Below are 22081 nucleotides of genomic sequence, written 5' to 3'. Positions count from 1 at the left end.
AAATTGGACGGCAATCAAGTATTATCCTCTCCAGAAAATATTTTTGGAAAATATTAATTGAGTGTTTCAATTATTTTACCTTTCACTTTAGAGCCACTTAAATTTTTTGCAGATATAGCCCCTCTTTCACTGTTACAACACTGCAAAATTATTTTATTTTCATACTTAACATCTTGAGTATACTCATTTCTCGCGTCCTCTTTGTGCTTCCAACACTTTTAGCCAATCCCTCCCGGCATTCTCCTTTCCCCTTCTATGATCGATATAGTTCATTTTTCTTTTGTTAATTCCCATTTTAATTGGCGGATTCATCTACCTGCTTGCATTGGGCCAGAATTTACTGCCAAACTAACAGTGAGGCTAACAGCACTCATCATTATTTTGAGCAAAGCAAACAGTCAGGCAAGCGCAAATGTGCAGTTAAACACCACAATCCAGAACTCACTACCCCAAGGTGTGCTGCTCCTCCATAAGCTGTGCTAGAAAAAAGCATCTCGCCATCCAGCTCTCTGTTCAAATTCATTAAACAGCATGAAGTTCCTGTACTGATGTCCAAGATAGAGACTAAACCCACCACAAAAAGTCAGGGTTTGTCCATTCCATTCTAAGGACCTTTTTTAAAGGTCTGATAAGTCTTAATTGCCGCCAAACAATCTCTCTGATACTGAAAACTAACTTGTGGAATCTCATTCCTTCAGCTTTTAATTGTTGCTGGAGATTTTAAAAAGAGGATTTATTTTTTTTTACTTTTTTCTTCTGTCTCTTTAAACTCTCTTAATCCAGTCTTTCCCCTCTATTTTGGTTTCTATGTCTGATTTAGTATTAAATTCACCTTTCATTTAATGTATTACTCACAAATTAAACTTCATAAAATATGTGAAAAATGTTTATTTACAGAAATTGTAATGAGAAGCTCATTATGTAAGTCTGCTGACTGCTGTAGCACAGAGCCACATTGTAAAGGAAGATCCCGGATTTTATACCTGGCCTAATCTCAGTTTGTCAATCATCGTAATGGTGGCAGTTCTATTTACAGGCCTGAATCTCTGTGGACTAGAGACAGGGGGAGAAATATCAAACAGAGTTACAATTTCTGGTTGAAGTCCAGCGAGTTTTGCTGGATTTGGGTGCTTATTAGTCACAAATGGAAGTCGTAGCGACACTGTGGAGCAGTAAGCAGAGACATCTTTTTTATTCATTCCTGGAATGTGGGTGTTGCTGGCAAGGCCAGCATTTATTGTCCGTTCCTAATTGCCCTTGAGAAGGTGTTGGTGAACCGTCTTCTAGAACCGCAACAGTCCATGTGGAGTAGGAACATCCACAGTGCTGTTGGGAAGGGAGTGCCAGGATTTTGGCCCAGCTGAAGAAATTTCCCATTCCGATTTTCAAAGCCCAAGGTGGGGCAGGGGTGAGGGGTGGGGGGGGGGGGAGCTGGTGTGGTGGGGTTGGGAGGGGGTGATAGTGTAAGAGAGGCGATATTAGTTATACACCTCTCCTGATTTCTATTTTCATTGAAGTCAATCAACAACACCCACTTGATCCAAAGTCAAAATTACTTCCAAGACGTTATGTATTTAACTTTAGAAGGACTAAATTCAATGAAATGAGAGGACACTCAAAGCAAGTGGATTGGGAGAATGATGCTCAACACTTGAATAGAGAGTCAGCAGAACCTTTCTGAACATATAATTCTCAGCACACAGGATGAATACATAACCATGATCAATAAGTTCAGACTGCACAAACATGACTTCAAAAGGATTAACAGACACACTAAAAGTCAAATAAAGAGGCAAAATGGCGTCTGTAGGTCCTGCAGGGAGAAAGAGGAAGAGTTTACTAGGATGAAAATAGAAAATGCAGTTACACTATGGGCTGGATTTTGCGGTCAGTGGCCAATGATTAGAATTAGACATGCACTTGCCCATAGACTTCCCATAGACTTATATACTGGAATTTGCTGTCAGTCTAAAATCCAAACAGCACAGCATATCTGGGACCTGTTTGGAAGGACAAACAACTGTGTATCTCCTTAACCAATCACATTGAAGAGTCCATACAGTTATAATATTGAATTCCACTTTAAATCAGACACAGAAAGCAAAATAAAGAGAGGGAAAGAAAGATTGGGCTAGGTGAGATAAAGGGAACAGAAAGAAAAAAGTAAAAAACAGATTTTAATTTTTTTTTTTAAATCTCCAGCCGTAATTAAAATCTAAAGGAATGAGACTCCACACTTGTAAAAGACAATTTTCAGTGCCAGAGAGGTTGTTTAGTATTACTTAAGACTTACTATATCGCTAAGAGGATACTTACAGTGGAATGGACATGCCCTTACTTTTTCTAGTGAGCTTATTCTGAATCTATGAGGTACATGCCATTCAATGTTTTTGAATGGTGAGTCAGACAGTAAAATGCTGTTTTCAAGGAAGCTTAGGAGGAACGTTGCACCTCCATCAGCAACTTCCATATTTCGGCATTTAACAACGCATGTGCCGTCATTGGACAGTGTTGTCCAATTTACACTTTGATAATGGTGAGCGCCAATAGCCTAACCGTTATTTCTACCACAAAATCCAGGCCATTAACAGTGATCATGGGGCCAAACAGAGAGCAGGGAAAATGTATAGCTGCACAGACAAAGCTTAACAGTAAAAAAAGTTCTTTCGGTTATACATTAATAACAGGGTAGGTGGAGAATAGGGGAAAAGCATAAAAGATGCAAAAGGACTTGCAACTGAATGAGCACAAGACAGTAAACATTCTGAATTACTCCTTCTTCTTTCAAATATTCAAAAGGGAAGATTGATTAGAATGCCCTCCCAAATATGGATAACCTAGATACAATCAATGGGCTGGATTTTACTATGGTTGTGAGGGTCCCGCTGATGGGCCCAAAAGCGAGATGGTGGGGGGGGGTTGGGGGGGGTGGCAGGTGCGGGGACCCAGGGCTGTATCTTGCTGGTGGTGGCCAATTAATTAAGGAGCGGTGGGCACTGCTGGGACTGCATCGGTAAGAAGAGGACTCAATGGATGGATGGCGTCCTCACCAACCAGATAAGTGGGGTCTGGAGGCACTGGGGCCAGTCAGGCAAACTCTGGCGGTGGCTGAGTAGAGGGGTTGGGGTTGGTGAGGACGGGCGGTGCATTGCCACGGGGTGGCCAGTGCCGCAGGGGCCCCTTGGTGGACTAAAGAGTGCCCAAATAGGAGGGCTCCCCCCACTGAACCCGCTGGTAAAATGACAGCGGAGGCAGGAAGATGCCGATAATTGGCCACTTGCGTGGCTCAACTGGTCTCCGAGCGGGACAGCTGTCCTCCACCTTCCCCGTCACTGGCAAGACGGCATGCAGTGGGAAGACGACTGGCATTCCACCCTCCACATTCCCTTGCCATTTTATGTGCCCCCCACCTCCCCTGACCTCCCAGCACATTTTCAGAGAGCTGGTAAACTTCAGTTCAATGACTTTGAAATAAATGAGATGGAAATCTAGTCCAGCTGAAAGGGTTCACAACAAAAAAATTCCCGGGAGTCGGACAATGCTCGGAAAGGGTTTTTTGGTGGAGTGATACTTTGAAGGGGTCCCAGAGCCTGGGCACACTGAAAGGGAAATCCTGAGGCTTAGAAGCAGTACAAAGAAGGGTTTTGGAATTTCGGTTCATGGGGGGTAAAGGCCCGCTCAGGTCAGCAAAAATAAACCCAACCCGAACCCAACAGAACCACATCGGACCCGAGCCCGACCCAGCCCGAGTCCCTCCATTTTATCCCGCGCCAGACCCGACCCGACTCGACCCAAGCCCGACCCGACCACCGGAATGTTCACTTTACCTACCTTGCGATTCCGAATCTGCAGGAAGCTGCAGCATGAGCGTGATGACGTCATAGAGACGCTCACTCGCTCACTGCGCAGACTCAGAGTTTCCCTCCTTGACATCCCGGACTCCCAGCTCAGGTAGGTTTTTCAACTTTTGACACTTATTAAACTCAACTTCCCAGCAGAGCAAAATGTAATACTGTGTGTGTCCGACCTGGACCCAGCCCGACCTGACCCAAGCCTGAAAGCCGGACCCGGAAGAATGGCCTGACCCAACCTGAAACCAACACGTCATCGGGTCCTGTCGGGTTCGGGTCGGGTAGCAGGCCTTTACATGGGGGTGAGATATGAGGGGTGTTGGTGAAGGTGATTACAGGGTCGGAGAACAGTGAGGTTGGTGCTGGGATCAACGAGTACTGAGAGAGGACTTCTGGATCTAGGGACACTGCAGTAGTGATCCAGGCTCAAAACTGCACCTATACTCTCTGGAGTTTAGAAGAATGAGAGATGATCTCATTGGAACATACAAGATTCTGGAGGGGCTGAACAGGGTAGACACTGAGAGACTGTTTCCCCTAGCTATGGAATGTAGAACACAGGGGCACAGTCTCAGGATAAAGGGCCAATCATTTAGGATTGAAATGAGGAGAAATTACTTCACTCAAATGGTTGTAAATCTTTGGGATTCTCTATCCCAGAGGGTTGTGAATGCTCCATTGTTTAATACATTTAAGGCTGGGATAAACAGATTTTTGATCTCTCAGGAAATCAAGGGGTATGGTGAGCAGGTGAGAAAGTGAAATTGAAGCCTAAGATCAGCCATGATCGTTTTGAATGGTGGAGCAGGCTCGATGGGCCCTATGGTCTACTCCTGCTATTTCTTGTGTTCTTATATTCTTGTGTTTTCAGAAGGTTTTTTTTTGCTTACTTTTCCGCTAAAGTTGATTTGCAAATCACTCATCTTAACATCTGGCGTGAACCCGCACAATCGGGCAACATTTTAGAATGTAATTTTTGTTTTTGTTTCATTAAGAAGCATTCCATGATGTCTTTAACAGTGGTAGCTTGATGCAACTTTTATTTTTGCAGTTGAGAGTTGGTTTATCACAAAACATTAGCACTTCTAATCAGAGTGCCCAGCAGCTGTGTATAATCTGATTTTAAATAACTGAAAATGACTTTTATAAAACTATACAGAATCATTTGATAGTTTCGTTGGTGTACGCTAGTCAGATTCTTCACAAATTCAAAAGAAATTCTAATATTTAAAAGCTTTTACAAATTGCTTGAGAGTGGCTTTGTGCCGTGAGAAAAGATTTCCTTTTAACAGCCTCCTCAAAGGCTCATTTAAGGTGGAGATGAGGAGGAGTTTCTTCTCTCAGATTGAATCTTTGGAATTCTCTGCCCCAGAGAGCAGTGAAGGCTCAGTCATTGAATATACTCAAGGCGAACAGAGACAGATTTTTGAACTATTTGCTGGTGGTCAAGGGTTATGGGGAACAGGCAGGAAAGTGGAGTTGAGGCCAAGATCAGATCAGCCATGTTCTAACTGAATGGTGAAGCAGATTCAAAGGGGAATATGGCCTACTCCTGCTGCCATTTCTTAAGCTCTTATTAAATGGGCGCAATTAACAGAAACTCGTCATGGTGATTAATTCGAATGGGTGTGTGGCCAGTTTGGTGGACGAGACTGGCTTCCAGCACAACGTTTTATAAACTAGCGCAAAAGATGGCGGAAACTCGAGGTGCGCTGGACATAATTTGTGCCAGAAATTCCACAATTTTCGATTGTTGATTTGGCCGATTGCAAGTGAACTGTGCTGGAAAGGAAACCAAGGCAACTGCGCTGAAACTCCAGGCTGTGAAGTTCAACATATTTTAATTAGATAGTTGACAATCCGAGAAAAAAAAGTTATTATGTAATTAACATCTCAATGCAAGTCGCAGTAGGTAGCTTTGAAAAGAACTGAGCTGGCATCAACACAGATTACCTTTTACAGTTGCTACTTCGCCTTCTGGATGTGCCATTCGTTGCATAGCAGTAGCAGAAATGCAAATGGGCATGCTAATTCTTTGTCCCAAGACAGTCACAGATAAGTCCATTTTTGACACATCTCTAAGCACGTGTGGGCATAGTCTCCATCTAATAACACAAACCAGAGTTAGAAATGATCTACCAGTCTGCTCCATGATGTACTAAGTTGCTGTACCAAAGGATGACAAAGTCAGTCTCAGAATTGTGATTTCCCCATAGGGACATTACCATTGTGCTTCCTCACAAGGAGTTAAAGAAAACTGGAATCTGGGCTTCGGGCCTCTTTCAGGGAGCTACCAAGTCAAGGTGACATGAGTTCAAATCCCAACATGGCTGTGAGGAAGTAATTAATTGGAGTCATTTGACTCCAGACCCACAGCAATGTGGCTCACTCTTAAATATCCACTGAAATGGTCTCGCAAGCCACTCAGTTGTATGCAAGAAGTGTCTCACTTTTCTCAAGGGCAATGAGGAATGTGCAATAAATACTGGCTTTGCCAGCGTTGCCCACATCCTGTGAATGAATGAGAAAGAGAGTAATGGACTTGGCATCTAGGAGCAGGAAGGATTCCTATTCTTTTCTAGGTGAATGATAGACAGTAGGAGTTGAATCCTCTGGATGCCTCAAAATAGGTCTTTTCTCCTTGGAAAACCAATCATGAAAAATCAGATAGATTTGCCAAGACTTGATGCTGACCTGTATCAATGGGAGACATAAGACAATTCTTTTTAGCAACCCTTCTTTGGGGTGAAAGTATTTTCTCTCCCATTCCAATGGGAGATATTCTGCATTAAGGACAATATACTGGTGATAGTGCTCTCTAGACTATTGATGGGATATCCAGCCTGAGAAGGTTTCAGCCTGTGGTATAATAAACATTAATAAAGCTCTAGCTACATTGTGAGACAGAATGGCTACTGTATGAAGATTTCCTTTTGTGATCTGTTAAAATATCTCTCAGAACCAATTGTTTTTAAATTTAATGCTGTGTCTAAATTAATGCTGATCTTAAGATAGCTGCACTATCAGATGTAGTCTCCTGCATTGAAAGAGAGTAAGGTCTATCCAGCTGGTATAGTCACATGTTGTACCTGTTCCCCTAGTCAGTGAGAGTAGAGTTAATTGTCCTGACAACTATGCTGTGGATACTGTTGTACAAACACTAACACATTCATCTGATCTATTTAAAGTAACACTCCTATCTGAGAACCCCGTTCATTGCTAAAGCTTAAGGTAAAAAGAATAAAACAACTTCTGAAGCCGTACCTCGACATTCTGCGTCAATACAATAGGTGCTCAGTGGCAAAGCTTCTCCTGTCTGTATTCGTATTTAATTCACTGCCACTTCTCTTCCAGGAATGCCCACCTTGAAGAAGTTCTACTCTTTCCACCGACAGGATTTCCATTGGTCTCTTTGCTCTTGTTCATCTATATTGCTTTCCATTTCCCTACTGTCCTCCCCTCCCCCCTTTCTCTATACTCACTTTAAACCCGTTACATCTCTAACTTTTCCCAGTTCTGATGAAAGGTCATCGACCTGACATGAAGGCTGGAATTTTACCAGCCATGGGTCCCGCTGCCAGGACAAAATGCAGGTCCCGAGTCTGCATGGGTGAACGGCAGAACCGGGTAGGGAATTTTACCGGCAGTGGCTAATTAAGAGTTCGCCGCTGGGACTGCCGTCCCATTAAGACTGGTGACCTGCCTCTCTGAGCTCCCAAACCAATCAGAGGGCTGGCAAATCAGCAGCCTCGGCAGCGCCACAGATAGAGGTGGTTGCATGCTGCAGCTGCAAGGGGAAGGTGATCAGAGGGGGCGAACACCACAGTGGCATCAGTGGTGTGGGGGTGGCAATTGTCACTAGAGGGCCCCTCCATGCATCATCGAACATGCTGAGAAGAATGTCCCTCTCTGCACCGCCCCCCCCCCACCCACCACCCGCAAGAAGCAACTGGGAAGCTGCCTCGATGTACCCGGTGGTCTCCCCATGAAATGGGTGAGGCTGTTCCTATGCCAGTAAAATGCCGGCGGAGGCATAAAGTGGCCGTTGATAGGCTAGTTAATTGGTTTAATTGGCTGTCCACCACGGTTGGCAGGCGGACAAGCTGCTGCCATTCCTGCTTTTCGGAATATCCTGTGGCGATGGGAAGACGTCGGGCTTCCCTCCCGACCCCTTCCGCTGCCATTTTACCAGCCCTCCCAGCTCCCAGCCTGTCTCCAGACAGCTGGTAAAATCCCAGCCCTTAACTCGGTTTCTCCCTCCACCAACACTGCCAGACCGGCTGAGTGTTCCCAGCATTTTCCGTTTTTTCTTTCTCCTGTCTGTATCCGCCTCTCCCTGGGAAGAGTTACCAGCCTGCAAGTTGTCCCTTCTGTGCAGATGTTCAAATGCTAATTTAGTCATCAGCATCTGAACTAGGGTTACTACAGCATTGGGAAATCTGTGATCTGCTCTTTGGTACCCAGGCAATTTCATCAAATCATTCTGTAGTACCAACAATGCCCTGGATCTAATTCATGAGCCAACTTGGTTGATTTTCACGTGATCCCCTTCTGCCCCAGGAAGGTCCCAGTGGAAGAGGTCAGGGCAATGAGGGTTGTTTCCTTCCAAGGAATGAGAAGAAGATTCCAAAAGGCCAACATCCAACAGGCTTGGAGAGAGGTGGCTCGTCATTTCAAAGATCATCAACCCCAGGAACCAGACTCAATGCAGAGAAAGGTTCAATTAACTGACCAGAGCAACAAGGGTGAGCACAGCTCTGCTTTTTGCCACCTCTCTGAGTAACACCTGGCAACTATCCTTTTGACCCCATTGCCCACTGTGAACATTTCCTCCACTGCTTCACATTCCTTCTCCATGAGGGGATGCTGCACCAAGCCTTCTTCCAAACACACGCTCAACTCTTGCCAGTTGCCATCGCAGAATCCCACATGAACCTGGTTTTCATATGGTAGCAATTACAGCACAAGGAAATCTTCCGATGATTCCTCTCTCACTTCACACTGCAGCTATGTACTTTCCAATGAACATCCCTGCATCCTGCTAATAATTTCCTTCTTCTCACTCTCAATAAGTTCCGCACATATGCACATGCCTTGTCAATAGCCCCTCAGTAACTCTCACCCTCTATTCCTGCCGGAAAAAAATGCCACAGAACCCTAGGGAGAGCAACAAGACTGGGTGAGTTCCACTCAACATCCAGGCCTAAAGCAATTGCACATTTAACCAGTCTGATAACGCCATATTACATCGTGAAACCTGACATTGGTTACTGTCTAGTCTGTCAGTGTCATGTTAATTCTTGTCTCTGTCTCCCTTCTCAAGGCTGTTTTCAGCACTTGGACTCTGTCTATTCTCCATAAGATGCACCGTCACACACAAGCACCAGCACAGAAACCGTCCCCCTGACCAACTCACCCGCCAACCCCCGACCCGCCAATGGGCTACACAATGAGGTCTGCATTTGGTGAAACACCCTGCATGAGGGGACAGTAGGAACTAGCGGAAAAGGCAGCCCAGAAGATGTCTCGCTGAAGCGCAAGTTCAGCTCCAAGACTTCAAAAGGAAACTCCTTCTGGCACACCTGCAATTGTACAATGTATTGGAAAGCTTGCCAAGGAATTACAATCAGCACTCTGCATTCATGCATGGAACATGTGGCAATGTCCCTAGATGCTGCAGGCAGGACATCACACCAGGCTTGTGCCACCAGCTTTCTTAGCTTTGTTGGAAGCTCAGACTTCTGCCATTCAATCTCTGGGTTCCAACATCTGCTTCACCTTGGAGACCCTGCCAGATCCTGGAGGGGCTGCAAGCATAGGTATCAGCTGTGGCTCAGTGGGTAGCACAGGTTTGAGTACATAATCTAGACTGGCACTCCAGTGCAGTACTGAGGGAGTGTTGGAGGTGCCAACTTCTTCAACGAGGCCCTGGCTGCCCTCTCAGGGGAATGTAAAAGATTCCATGGCACCTTTTGAAAAAGAGCAGGGCATTTTCCTGGGTGTCCCTGGCCAAAGTTTATCACTCAACCAAGAGCTAAAACAGATTGCCTGGTCATTATTACATGCTGTTTTTGGGCGCATGCTGTGTACAAATTGGATGCCGTGCTTCCTACATTACAACAGTGACTGCACCTCAAAGGTAAAGTGCTTTGGGGTGTCTCAGGGTCATGCATGGTATTATGGAAATGCAAGTTCTTTCTTTATAGGGGCTCTAAAGGTTTGACGCAGTGGAAGTAGCACAGGCCACCCTTCTTTTGCACTGTCACCAGCTCCTCAAGCACTACCTGCCATGATGCCAGAAACCTAGCTGAGTCCGACTGCCCTAATAACAGTCTGCAGCTGAGCCCTCACAGGCCCTGGCTCCCACAGTTCACCGACCACAAGCATCTTAAGGGTCCTCGCACGAGAAATAGTAACTTCTCACCAGAAAGATTGGATCAGCTGGGGTTGTTTTCTTTCGAACAGAGGAGGCTAAAGGGAGATTTAATTGAGCTGTATAAAATTATGAGGGGCCGAGATAGAGTGGATAGGAAGGACCTATTTCCCCTAACAGAGGGGTCAGTAGCCAGGGGGCCTGGATTTAATGTAATTGGTAGAGGGTTTAGAAGGGAGCTGAGGAGAAATGTTTTCATCCAAAGGGTGGTGGGGATGTGAAACTCACTGCCTAAAAGGGTGGTACAGGCAGAAACCCTCATCGCATTTAAAAAACATTTGGATATGCACTTGAAGTGCCTTAACTTACAGAGCAAGATACTTTCCACTTGCCTGGATGGATGCAGCTCCAACAACAATCAATAAGCTCAACACCATCCTGGACAAAGCAGCCCGCTTGATTGGCACCCCATCCACTATCTTCAACATTCACTCCCTTCACCACAGACGCACAGTGGCAGCAGTGTGTACCATCTACAAGATGCACTGCAGCAACTCACTAAGACACCTTTGACAGCACCTTCCAAACCTATGACCTCTACCACCTAGAAGGACAAGATGCATGGGAACACCACCACCTGCAAGATCCCCTCCAAGTCACACACCATCCTGACTTGGAACTATATCGCTGTTCCTTCACTGTCGCTGGGTCAAAATCCTGGAACTCCCTTCCTCCCAAGGGCAATTACGGATGGGCAATAAATGCTGGTCTAGCCAGTAACACCCACATCCCATGCACAAATTAAAAAAAGAGCTGGAAAGAATAAGGTCAGTTAGCACTTTTATGGCCGACAGGAATACCATGGGCCGAATGGCCCTCTCCTGTGCTGTAAATCTTTCTATGTTTCTATGCTGATACCACTGATGGAGCATCTCGTAGGTGTAGTAAGCATATTAAAAAGAAACAGTGAAGATGGCAATATGGGTCGATGTTGGGTGAATAGTGAGTTCAGAACAATTATTGATTTTGCCATTAAATAATGGCCCTTTTCACATTTGGCACTTTTGCCAGAGTCCCTAATGCCCTCTTTTCCAGGGTCACCAGGGCTGTTTCATAACAACCTATAAGCCTACATTGTCAGACTGTCATACATTGTTCAACGTATTAATTATTCTTTACTGAGGAAGTGGTGAAGGAAGTGACAAGGACTGGTTAATGCCGAGGGGAATTGTGTAACATTTCAGAGAATGAGAAGGTCAGCCAAAAGCACTGAACAATCAAGTAATCTTTGGCATCTCAGGCTGCAAAGTGTTGCAGAGGCCCCTCTTTCTTCTCCTCCGTCTTCACCTTCACCTAAGTCCTCCTCGTCAGATAGGGGAGTTCCTCCTCCTGCTGCTCCTCCACCATGTGCAACCCTCTTTGGATCACGAGGTTTCGCAACATACAAAACATCACCATAGCAGAAGAGAGCCTGTGGGTTATACTAAAGCAAGCATCCTGACCTATCCAGGCACCTAAAACATTGATTGAGGAGCCCAACTGCCTCCCCGATGAACATCTCGGTGGTCCCATGACGCCAGTTGTACCTCAGTTGTGCAGGAGTGCTGGATTTACATAGAAGTATCATTAAGCACAATTGGAGGGGATAGCCCTTGTTCCCTGAGCAACCACGATCTAACATTCCTTGACAGGCATAATAGTGGGGAAAGCTTGGTTGGTACAGGATGAAGGCATTGTGACAGCTGCCTGGAAACCCGGCAAATACCAGCACGATTCTGTGGCGATGATCACTGACAAGCTGCGCAGTTGTGCAATGAGATCTCTTCCTGCTAGGAAATGCAGCTGGGGCCTTGATGGCTTCATGTGTGCAGTCAATGACCCCTTGCACACGAGGGAAGCCAGCCACTGCAGCAGTTCCCAGAGCCCTTTCATTCTGGCTGATTGCAACCAATTGGGAAGAATACTTGGTTGTTGACCCTGAAAAAGAGGGCATTGGTGATCCTGGCAAAGAGGAGAGTGATCCTAGCAAAGAGGGCATTGGTGACCTGCCTGATGCACTTCTGAAGTGCAGACTGAGATTTGAGAAATGTCCCCTGCACCTCCCTGGAAAGATCTTGAGGCAGAGAAGTTAAGGACTGTGGTTAACTTCGCTGTCACGGGCAGGCAGTTGGCCTTGTTGCAGGAGGCTGCACAGGTCAAGAAGAAGCGTAGCCTCCTCACTCAGATCCAGGAAACCCATTCTGAATGCTAGACCCTATGGACTGAGGAGGCCTTCTTCCATTCGGTTGTCTAACAGGCCCAACTGCTGCTGCTTGCGGCAAGGCAATTGCTGCTTCAGGTGTCACTCCTTTTCCCTCATGCAAGCAGATTAAAGGATCACGCATGGCACCCATCATAAGCTGTGTACTCATTGAGAGTGTGGAAGCAGTATAAATGCAGGGTGAAAAAAAACTATCTCTGAGGCAAACTCTCTGGTGGAAGTCTAAATATAAGAGCAAGCAGATATCCATGAGTGCTTGTAGGTGGGTGCCCCTTTAAATACTGCATCCAATGGCCCTAAGGAATCAAGGTTTTAGTTAACAGGTTAAGTGCTTGCCATTACCTCCGTTCTGACATATCAAAGTCATATGTCCTAATGAGATCATAAGATTCTGATTTGGATGTATTCATGACATACTCCCTTGCTTCAAGCGGGCATCACAGACGCCTAAAGCCACTGCACTGTTACTATGGCAGCAGGTGGGAATCGAGTGGGTAAAGGGTGATAAATATCCTGACACAATTTGAACTCAGTTACAGCCCCATTCCCGCCAGCTAGAGGGGTTAAAAATTCCTCCTTATTCCATTTAGTCTCCCAGTGCCATTTAAACGATTTGTAAAATAATTGTACAAATGAACAAGCCAGGACATTGTATGGAACATTAGATAAAAATCACATCACTGAAATAGCTTAACAACCAAAACTTAACCACTTGACCTTTGATAACATGTCTGATATATTTGTGTTGCTGAAAAGCAAAATGGCAAAAGCCCCATGTAGGATTGCAGGGAGCTCAAGCCTTAAAATGTGATAAAAGAATAAACTGAACGAGAGTAAATTATAGGCTCAGACTAGCGGGTATATTTTCCCCAAGGTATAGAAAAGCTAAAAAAAAACACACACAGAAGGAATTGGACGACTATAGAAAGCAGCTTAACAACTGTAAAAACAGTGGCAAGCATAAGCGTGCACTAAAATAAAGGCCTACAAAGCCATGGCAACGCTAATCTATCACAAACCTCTGGTGACACCAACAGATATAGAAATTAGACATATATCAGCTAATGCAGTTAAATTAGTTCCCCACTTTTGAAGGTTGCCCATATTCTGAAGGTGTTTGCAACACAAGCTGAACACCAACTGAACGCTCTGAAACTATCGGACTTTGATTGATCAACTCAACGAGCCAGTAGGTACAACAGAAAGTTCACAGACCAATAGAACAAAGAACCCAACTCTCCATTTGAAATCCTGAGTTAGAAGTCAATCTCGAAGCCTCATTAAGAAGGAACGAAAGAAAAACTTGCATTTATATAGTGCCTTTCATGACCATCAGATTTCTCAAGGTGCTTGACAGCCAAGAAATTTTGAAGTGTATTGGAGAAAATGCGGCAGCTAATGTGCGCACAGCAAACTCCCACAGACAGCAATATAATGACCAGATAATCTGTTTTTGTGGTGTTGATTGAGGGATAAATATTGACCAGGACACCGGGGATAACTCCCCTGCTCTTCTTCAAAATAGTGCCAGGGGATCTTTTACATCCACCTGAGAGGGCAGTTACGGCCTTGGTTTAATGACTCATCTGAAAGACTGCACCTTTGACAGTGCAGCACTCTCTCGTTACTGCACTGGAGTGTCAGCCTTGATTGTTGATTCGCAGGACCAGGTAACTGTTCCAGGAAGGGAATTCTGGCTGAAGGATGCCTGGGGCAGAGGATGTGTAAGGTTTCCTTGCAGGACCCAGAGGAGTATTCCTGCTGCTCCTTGCCTGCAAGGAAATGTTTCTTTAAATTTAAAATCTTAATGTTGCTGGGTCTTTTCCGGCCCTAACTCCTGTTCCCAGCAGATTTGGCCTGGGGTGGGGGGGAAGCCATCATTGCTCACTTGCTCAAGCTTCAGGTTAAAATTGATCAAACTCCTGATTAGATCACAGGAGCCTGATCTGAATATTTAAAGAGCACACCACCAACATTGGGCTGGTTTCCTTGCTGTCTGTAATTAATATTGCAATCTGCCAGATCTCCGCCATCCCCCCCACAGCCCATTATAAATGCACCCTGCATGATTTCCTGGGGAGCAGTTCAAATCAAGCCCTATATCTTCTGTGTGTTTTACATTCTAAGCCTGTGTTTCAGCCTTGTGCTTACCCAATTGTAAGATTAAATGAGGTGTCTGTAGGAGGACTGCGGGTGTCTCCTTGGATTGACATCTGACTGTACCTCTTTATACAGGCTCATTAGATGCAAAGGGCTTGGTCATGCCGAATGCTAGGTTGTCGTGCTGTTCCTTCTTGCTACCCAATATATCTTTTCTCATTTAAGGGGAAGTGGATAGGTTGGTTGGAGCATCACTCTGAGATGCAGCTGCTGCATTAGTGCTTACTTCTACCATGTTGCTGCAGCTGGGCACTCCCACAGAAGGGGAGCAAGCACATGAGTGCAATGAAGCCTGTGCAATGGCTCACCCTGTCTTACTCTCCAGCATGGCGAAGCCACACAAGAGAGAAGCACTTCCAAAAAGCAACATCTGAAAATGGCGGCACTCAGTTTTCAACACCAGCAACAATTAGGCAACCTTTAAAGGAGCTGGAGAATTTAAGAGCTACATCTACCCTTGCTGACAATGACCCCACCCCCTGCATTCCCGCCCTGACACCCACCCACCCCCCACAGCCGCCTTCCAGGCCTGAGCTGAGAGTTTTTTGAGGTCAGTGTTGGGCAACCTCATGAGGACAACTCAATGTAATAGCATGTTTTTATATTTATCTTTTTCTTGATCACATGAAGACCAGAGAATCATTTATTTGGATCTGTGGTATAAATGATCTCATTGCTATTTACCAAATACCTCAAACTTTCAAAGCAATACTGTTGTACACAGCCTTATGATTCTTGGCTGGCAGGAAGGCACTTGAGAACCTCAAACTGGGCAGGAGCACCAGAACAGCATCAAGCCGATTAGTGGCTAGTACAGGCCACTCTCAGAATGTGTGTAGTGGCACAAAGGAAAATAATGGTACAAAGGACCTGAGCTGTGTGATTTTAACACTTACATGGGAGGAGGCAAATGGTAGTATGGGAAAATAGTATCTGGTGTGAGAGAAAGAGGAAGGGGGAAAAGAGAGAGATGGAAATTATAATACGTGCCTCATGAAAAGAAGAGGATGGAAGGACAAGAGGAAACATTGGGTTCTCAAGGTGATAGAAAGAGAAAATTGGATAAACATTAAAATAGGCTTAGAGTCAAACATAGAAAGAAGCAAGACTTGCATTAATGACCTCAGAACATCCCAAAGCACTTTATAGCCAATTAAGTACTTTTGAAGTGTAGTCACTGTTGTAATGTGGAAAACGCAACAACCAATTTGTGCACAGCAAGACCCCACAAACAGCAACATGATGATGACCAGCAATCTGTTTCAGTGATCTTGGTTGAAGGATAGTTATTAACCGGGACACTAGGGGCAACGCCCCTTCTCTTCTTGCAAATAGTGCCATGGGATCTTTTACGTCCACCCGAGAGGCCGGACAGGGCCTCATCCAAAAGACAGTACTTGTGACAGTGCAGCACTCCCTCAGTACTGCACTCGAGTCTCAGCCGGAATAGGACTTGAACTCACAACCTTCTGACTCAGAGGTGAAACTACCCAAGTCACAGCTGACACCAGTAAGTTGAGAGCAGTAAGAGGGTGAACTGGAGCGGATCTGTTCTAAATAAAGACAATAAAGAGGAAGCGTCTGAGAGAAATAACATTCAAACAGACAGTAGAGAGAATCATTGGGCCAGAATCAGGTAAAAAAAACATGCTTCAAGGCAGAAAGACAGACAAAGCAATGGGACAAAACCACGAGCATGAATTAGCACCAAGGAACATAGTGAGAATTAATGTTAAACTATCAGGACTGTCAGCAGTTCAGCCAATTGAAGAAAATTACTTTGTGAAACTTGGAGTAGGATGAGCAAAGAAACATGAAAAGAAACAGTTTTAACAAAATTTTAAAAAGCAGGAAATGAAAGGCATATTCAGAAGAGAAAAAGAACATTGACTTTGTATTTTTCTGTAGAAATTTCAGAATTTTTATTAAAAACTTAACATAATTAAAATGTTAATTTATTGTCAGATCCTTAAAGGGAGCAGCATTCAGCCACCAAACGGAGAAAGCCCCCTTAATACTTCACCAACAATTAAAGCTAAACTGTTGAACAAAATGGTTAGCAATATACAAGTTGGTGACAATTGCAACCAAACACTTAATATCTTCATATGAAATTGCTCTAGCTACTATTTTAGCACAGGACTAAATTGTCTAGGTTGTGCCCATATTAAAATAGCCAACTGAGTAAAGGCATGCATTAAGCGCTTGCCTGTAATAAAAACAGTAATTTCTAGTGATTTCTAAAATACCCAGTAAATCTGTAAATCAATGCATAGATTTGCTAGCTTATTTCGACTGTCACGATCAAAAATGCAAGTATTTTTATTGTTTCTCTATTTTGTTTATCTCTTTAGAAAATTGTTTTAGGCTTAACAGAGCAGTCCTTTTGCAGATGCATTAACAAATCCCAATGTGAATCAAGATCATCTGTCCTAAATTAATTTTCAAGAATACCTTGAGAAAGCAGCCACATTGTCCATTAATGTCTGTTGTTCGTCTGCTCCTGAATGGTAATAATCATATACTGCTTTGGGAAGAATATTTTTCGCATGTTGTTCAAAGTCATTAATGCACACCGGTTTACTAGACATTCTTTCTACTTTGTCTTATACGGGAGGCAAACACAGTCCGCCAGTAATCACTACACTGCACTCTGTTTTCCTAGATGGTTAACATTTAACTCTCAGGTTGACAGCTGAAGTTTACTCTGACAGTCAGTGTGCATCATTACTTATCTGAGATTTATACATGCCAATCTGGAAAACTAGCATAAGTTCATCAACGGTTTCAAAAAAAGATCAGATTACCCCACCTGTAGAAAACGGACACTTCAAGAATAGCACTGAATGTCAGCTTATGGTCCATCTTGGTAGATTTTATACTCAGCTGGGCAGGTTGTGAAGGCACAAGGAAATCAGGAAATTGAATCAGCAGCCTGAAGGCATGATTTGCGCCTACGTCCTTTGGCCCATTAACTTCCATTCAACTGCATTTTATGCGCTAGACTGCTTATGCTCGATTCATGTCATTGCTTCATTGAGGCAAAATAGATGGCAATTGGACATGTATTGGAAAAGAATTAATTTACAGCATTATGGGGAAAGTGCTGGGGTGTGGGGCCAAATTGGACAGCCTTTACAGCGATTGTATATTTAAATGAATACCTGGCACAATTTCCTGGCTTTCCTGCCAGGATTAAGCTTTTTTGCCATCGAAGTTCATTTTGAATGGCTGCCAGGAAAGCTGCACATACCATGAATGGAGATTTGGTCTTGGATGTTTTCTTTTAGGTTGGGTTGCACTCAGCACCTTCGAACAGGTTGGTATTTCTTAACTTTTTTTCAATGTTAATGACCACTTTTTTTTTTGAATAACATCCATTTTTAGAACCATTTTTGCATCAGTTAGTCCACTCATTTTGATTGTTGCTGCCACCACCCAAAAAAATACAATGGCGAGATTTTTCCCTCGGTGGACGGGAGACGATCAGTCAGTGGCAATCCCACTTCCGCTTGGTCTAGGGATCCGATCCGCATTTTGTGGTTCCCCGCCCCATAACTGTTCTGAGGCGGGACTTCCACCCACTTGAGGCAGGAAGTCCCACCTAATGGAGCTGCTGGCCAATCAGCAGATCGGCAGCTCTTAGTCCCAGCGGCGCCACTGGGAGCAGTGGCCACTGCTGGGACTGCAGCCCAGCTTCAAGATGATGATATCAGGGTGCCCCGGAGCCTAGGTAAGTTTTTGTTGCCTCACGGGGGGGGGTGATCAGTCGGGCCCCGGCAAAGCAAGTGGTCAACTGGGGGGAAGGGAGGCATGTTGTGTGTTGGGGGTGGTTGGGATAGCGGGGGTGCCCGATCATGAGGGACCCCCACATGCTGTCAGAGAGCTGTCTGCTTTTAACAGGTGGCTTTTCTCAGGCCTGGGCTGCCCGCTTACCACGGGTAAAATCCCCGTGGTGGCGGACAGAGGCCCTTAAGTGGCCGTTAAGTGGCCACTTAAGGGCCTCAATTGGCCTGGGGCAGGCAGGCCATTTTTCACACTGCCACCCTGTGTAAAGTGGCGGCAGAGGCAGGAGCGGGTCGGGAAGGGCCCCCCAAGCGTCCCGCTCCATTTCATCTCCCTACCCCCACCACCTTCCCGATCTTTGGGGGAGCTTAAAATTCTGGCCAATATTACCTGGAGTCACCAGTGAGTGAGGCATTCCAACATTTCCGATGGCAGAAGGGGTCAGTCACCAAAGGACAACACATTTAAGGTAATTTTAAAATAACCAGAAGCAAGATGAGGAAACATTTTTTAACACTGTTACTAGCATTTCCATTTTTTGTTAAAACTTGAGAATCTATATTTTAAAACTGAAAAGGGATTCCATGGATGTTGGAATCTGAAGTTGTTGAACTTTGGGTGTTTTTCTTAAAAGAAGTTATCAAAAGGTTTGGACTGAATGTAAACAAGTTTTACTGGAAGGCATCTTTTTTTTTTATGCATTCATGGGATGTGGGCGTCGCTGGCCAGGCCAGCATTTATTGCCCATCCCTAATTGCCTTTGAAAACATGGCAGTGGGCTGCCAACTAAGTGGCTTGCTGGGCCATTTCAGAGGGCATGTAAGAGTCAACCACATTGCAAAGAACCCAGCAGGGGGTTGTGTTTTGATCTGAAGGGATGTTTGAAAAGAAGTGACAAGCCAGGATTTATAGATATCACACAACTTGCCTCTGGAAAGGTTTTAGTTTCATTTTGAACTGTGAAAAAAGCCAGTTGGTGTTTGGCCAGAGTCTGTTGGAGATTGCTTATTGGCCTGCCAGGTGAAGACAGCTGATATCTTTCTCTCTTTGAAGAATCCCTGCGTCAAGTTGTACTATTGCCTCCTGTATTTGAAGAAATCCTGCATGTTTGCAAAAACCTTGCATCTTTGAAGGAACTGTGTGAGAATTGAAACCTTTGTTGCTGCACACCTGATGTAGGACCTAGGTGAAGCCTTTTGTAGCTGCATCTTTTTGAAAACCTATCCCAAATGGATCACCTGGAAAGAACTGTTCCAGGAAGATTCCACTGACAGCCGCCCATTCGCCTTTGGGATACCTTGCCAAAACAAAGGACTTCCATACGCTCTTTTCAATCTAAGTATTTTTTTGTAACAGCTGTAAAAAAAAAAAAGCCCTTTTTTTCCCCCGATTAACTTGTTTTGTATGTGTATGTACGTGAGGGCTAGAATAAAATAAGGGGTTTAATATTTAATTCGTGTGTATGTTTATTTTATTATTGGTCAAGACTTGGTTTATAATAAATGGATAATTTTGCTGTTTATTAAAGAAACCTGGTTGGTGTGCTTTATTCTGGGGACATATAGAGTACCTGATTGATTGTTTCAGTAAGTGGGAAAATTTAAAACATATGTTGTGACCTGTGGAGAAATGGGACTGAATGAACAGTGCACTCCTCCTGCCTAGGTGGTAACAACAGTGAGTTGTTGTGATGTGGAATGCACTGCCTGAAAGGGTGGTGGAAACAGATTCAATAGGAACTTTCAAAAGAGAATTGGATTAATACTTGAAGGGCAAAGTTTTGAAGGGATATGAGGAAAGTGCAGGGGAGTGGAACTGATTGGATAGCTCAAAGAGCTAGCACAGGCGGGATGGCCGAATGGCCTTCTCTTGTGTTGTACATTCTACGCTTCACACCAATTCAGCAGACTGAAAACAAATGGAAATAGACGCATAAATTTTGCTCTTCCAATACCAACTTTCACAGCAGGCAAGGGAACCATAAGGCATCTAGGATTAAGCCACATAATCACATGACAGACTCATAGGGCATGATTTTGGGTTGGGACCTCAACATCAGGGTCAAATGAGGTTCCCGACGCCGCAGACTGTGGGAAACTGTCACGTGGCAGTGATTTTACCCGAATTGGCCAATCAGTTGCCAGAGGGTGGGCTCACCATCCAATTAAGACCGTAGGTGGGCTCTTGAAGCTGGAGGACCAATAGGAAGTCCTCCTGCTTGGAAGGAGCAGCCGCCTGCAGTTCAGGTGAGAGAGAGGGTGCCTCAAGATGGAGGCGCTCTCTCAGTGGCTTTTAAAAGTTTTAAAGTAAAAAAAAAACAGCCTCCGCAGCCGGACCACCGGGGGCAGCCTGCAGCCGCAGGTCAAACCGGGCATGCGTGTGGGGCCTCAAAGCCTACCTGGTGTTCCGTGTCAGTGCTCCATTTTCTCACTCTCTTGGCCAGTCTGGACATAGCAGTGGAAGCCTTTCCCATGCACTTATTAATTTCTGCATCGGGAGACAGGTTACTGGTGATAGTTGAGCCTAGGTAGATGAACTCTTGAACCACTTCCAGAGCATGGTTGCCAATATTGATGGATGGAGCATTTCTGACGTCCTGTCCCATGATGTTAGTTTTCTGGAGGCTGATTGTTAGGCCAAATTCGTTGCAGGCAGTCGCAATCCTGTCGATGAGACTCTGCAGACACTCTTCAGTGTGAGATGTTAATGCAGCATCGTCAGCGAAGAGGAGTTCCCTGATGAGGACTTTCCGTACTTTGGACTTCGCTCTTAAACGGGCAAGGTTGAACAACCTGCCACCTGATCTTGCATGGAGGAAAATTCCTTCTTCTGAACCTGAACGCGTGTGAGAGCAGCAGGGTGAAGATGATCCCAAACAGTGTAGGTGCGAGAACACAGCCCTGTTTCACGCCACTCAGGATAGGAAAGGGGTCTGATGAGGTGCCGCTATGCTGAATAGTGCCTTTCATATTGTCGTGGAATGAGGTGATGATACTTCGTAGCTTTGGTGGACATCCAATCTTTTCTAGTAGTCTGAAAAGACCACGTCTGCTGATGAGGTCAAAGGCTTTGGTGAGATCAATGAAAGCAACGTAGAGGGGCATCTGTTGTTCGCGGCATTTCTCCTGTAGCTGGCGAAGGGAGAACAGCATGTCAATGGTGGATCTCTTTGCTCAAAAGCCACACTGTGCCTCAGGGTAGACACGCTCAGCCAGCTTCTGGAGCCTGTTTAAAGCGACTCGAGCAAAGACTTTCCCCACTATGCTGAGCAGAACAGACACACTGCAGAATATTTGACCAGTCTAAGAGTCGTCTCTTAAATATGGAGAAAATAATAGGGCAACTTGCTTCCCACAATATGTCCAATCCTCCCATGTGCACACATGGAAAATTCTAGCAGCGAGAGAGATTTTTAGTTCTGAATCTGTGTTAGTAATGGATGGAAATCGAAAATGTGCCTTTGCTTAGAATTTGCAAACTGATGCAAGTCCAGAAACTGCACCCAGAATGTCAACTTGACAAAGAGAGAAACAGATTCCAATCTTGTATAAAATAAGCAATTTCTGAATACCTTATCTGTTGAGATGTGTGCAACTGGGTGTTGCTCAGTTGTACCTGCACAGATGTGACAAACAACCGGAAACATGATTG

At 44.8% G+C, this 22081-nt stretch overlaps 1 protein-coding gene across 3 annotated transcripts in view; it reads right to left on the bottom strand.

The window, feature by feature from the left end:
* hao1 (hydroxyacid oxidase (glycolate oxidase) 1) overlaps positions 1-17703 on the bottom strand; it is a 48701-nt gene extending 30998 nt beyond the window's left edge. For 2 of the 3 annotated variants that reach the window (XM_068045728.1, XM_068045730.1), the window contains exons 1-2: positions 17457-17703; positions 5805-5956 (exon numbers count right to left, since the gene is read on the bottom strand). In XM_068045728.1, coding sequence (XP_067901829.1) covers positions 5805-5956; positions 17457-17626 — 322 coding nt within the window. In that variant the 5' untranslated portion in view covers positions 17627-17703. Of the gene's footprint in view, positions 1-5804; positions 5957-17098; positions 17322-17456 lie in introns of those variants that run through there. The other variant, XM_068045729.1, reaches the window with a different exon arrangement.
* Between the last annotated feature and the right edge of the window lie 4378 nt (positions 17704-22081).

This window comes from Heterodontus francisci, chromosome 13, assembly GCF_036365525.1.
Source record: "Heterodontus francisci isolate sHetFra1 chromosome 13, sHetFra1.hap1, whole genome shotgun sequence".
NCBI lineage: Eukaryota > Metazoa > Chordata > Chondrichthyes > Heterodontiformes > Heterodontidae > Heterodontus > Heterodontus francisci.
Note: the sequence above shows the minus strand (reverse complement) of the source record. Positions and strands in the feature narration are given on the sequence as shown.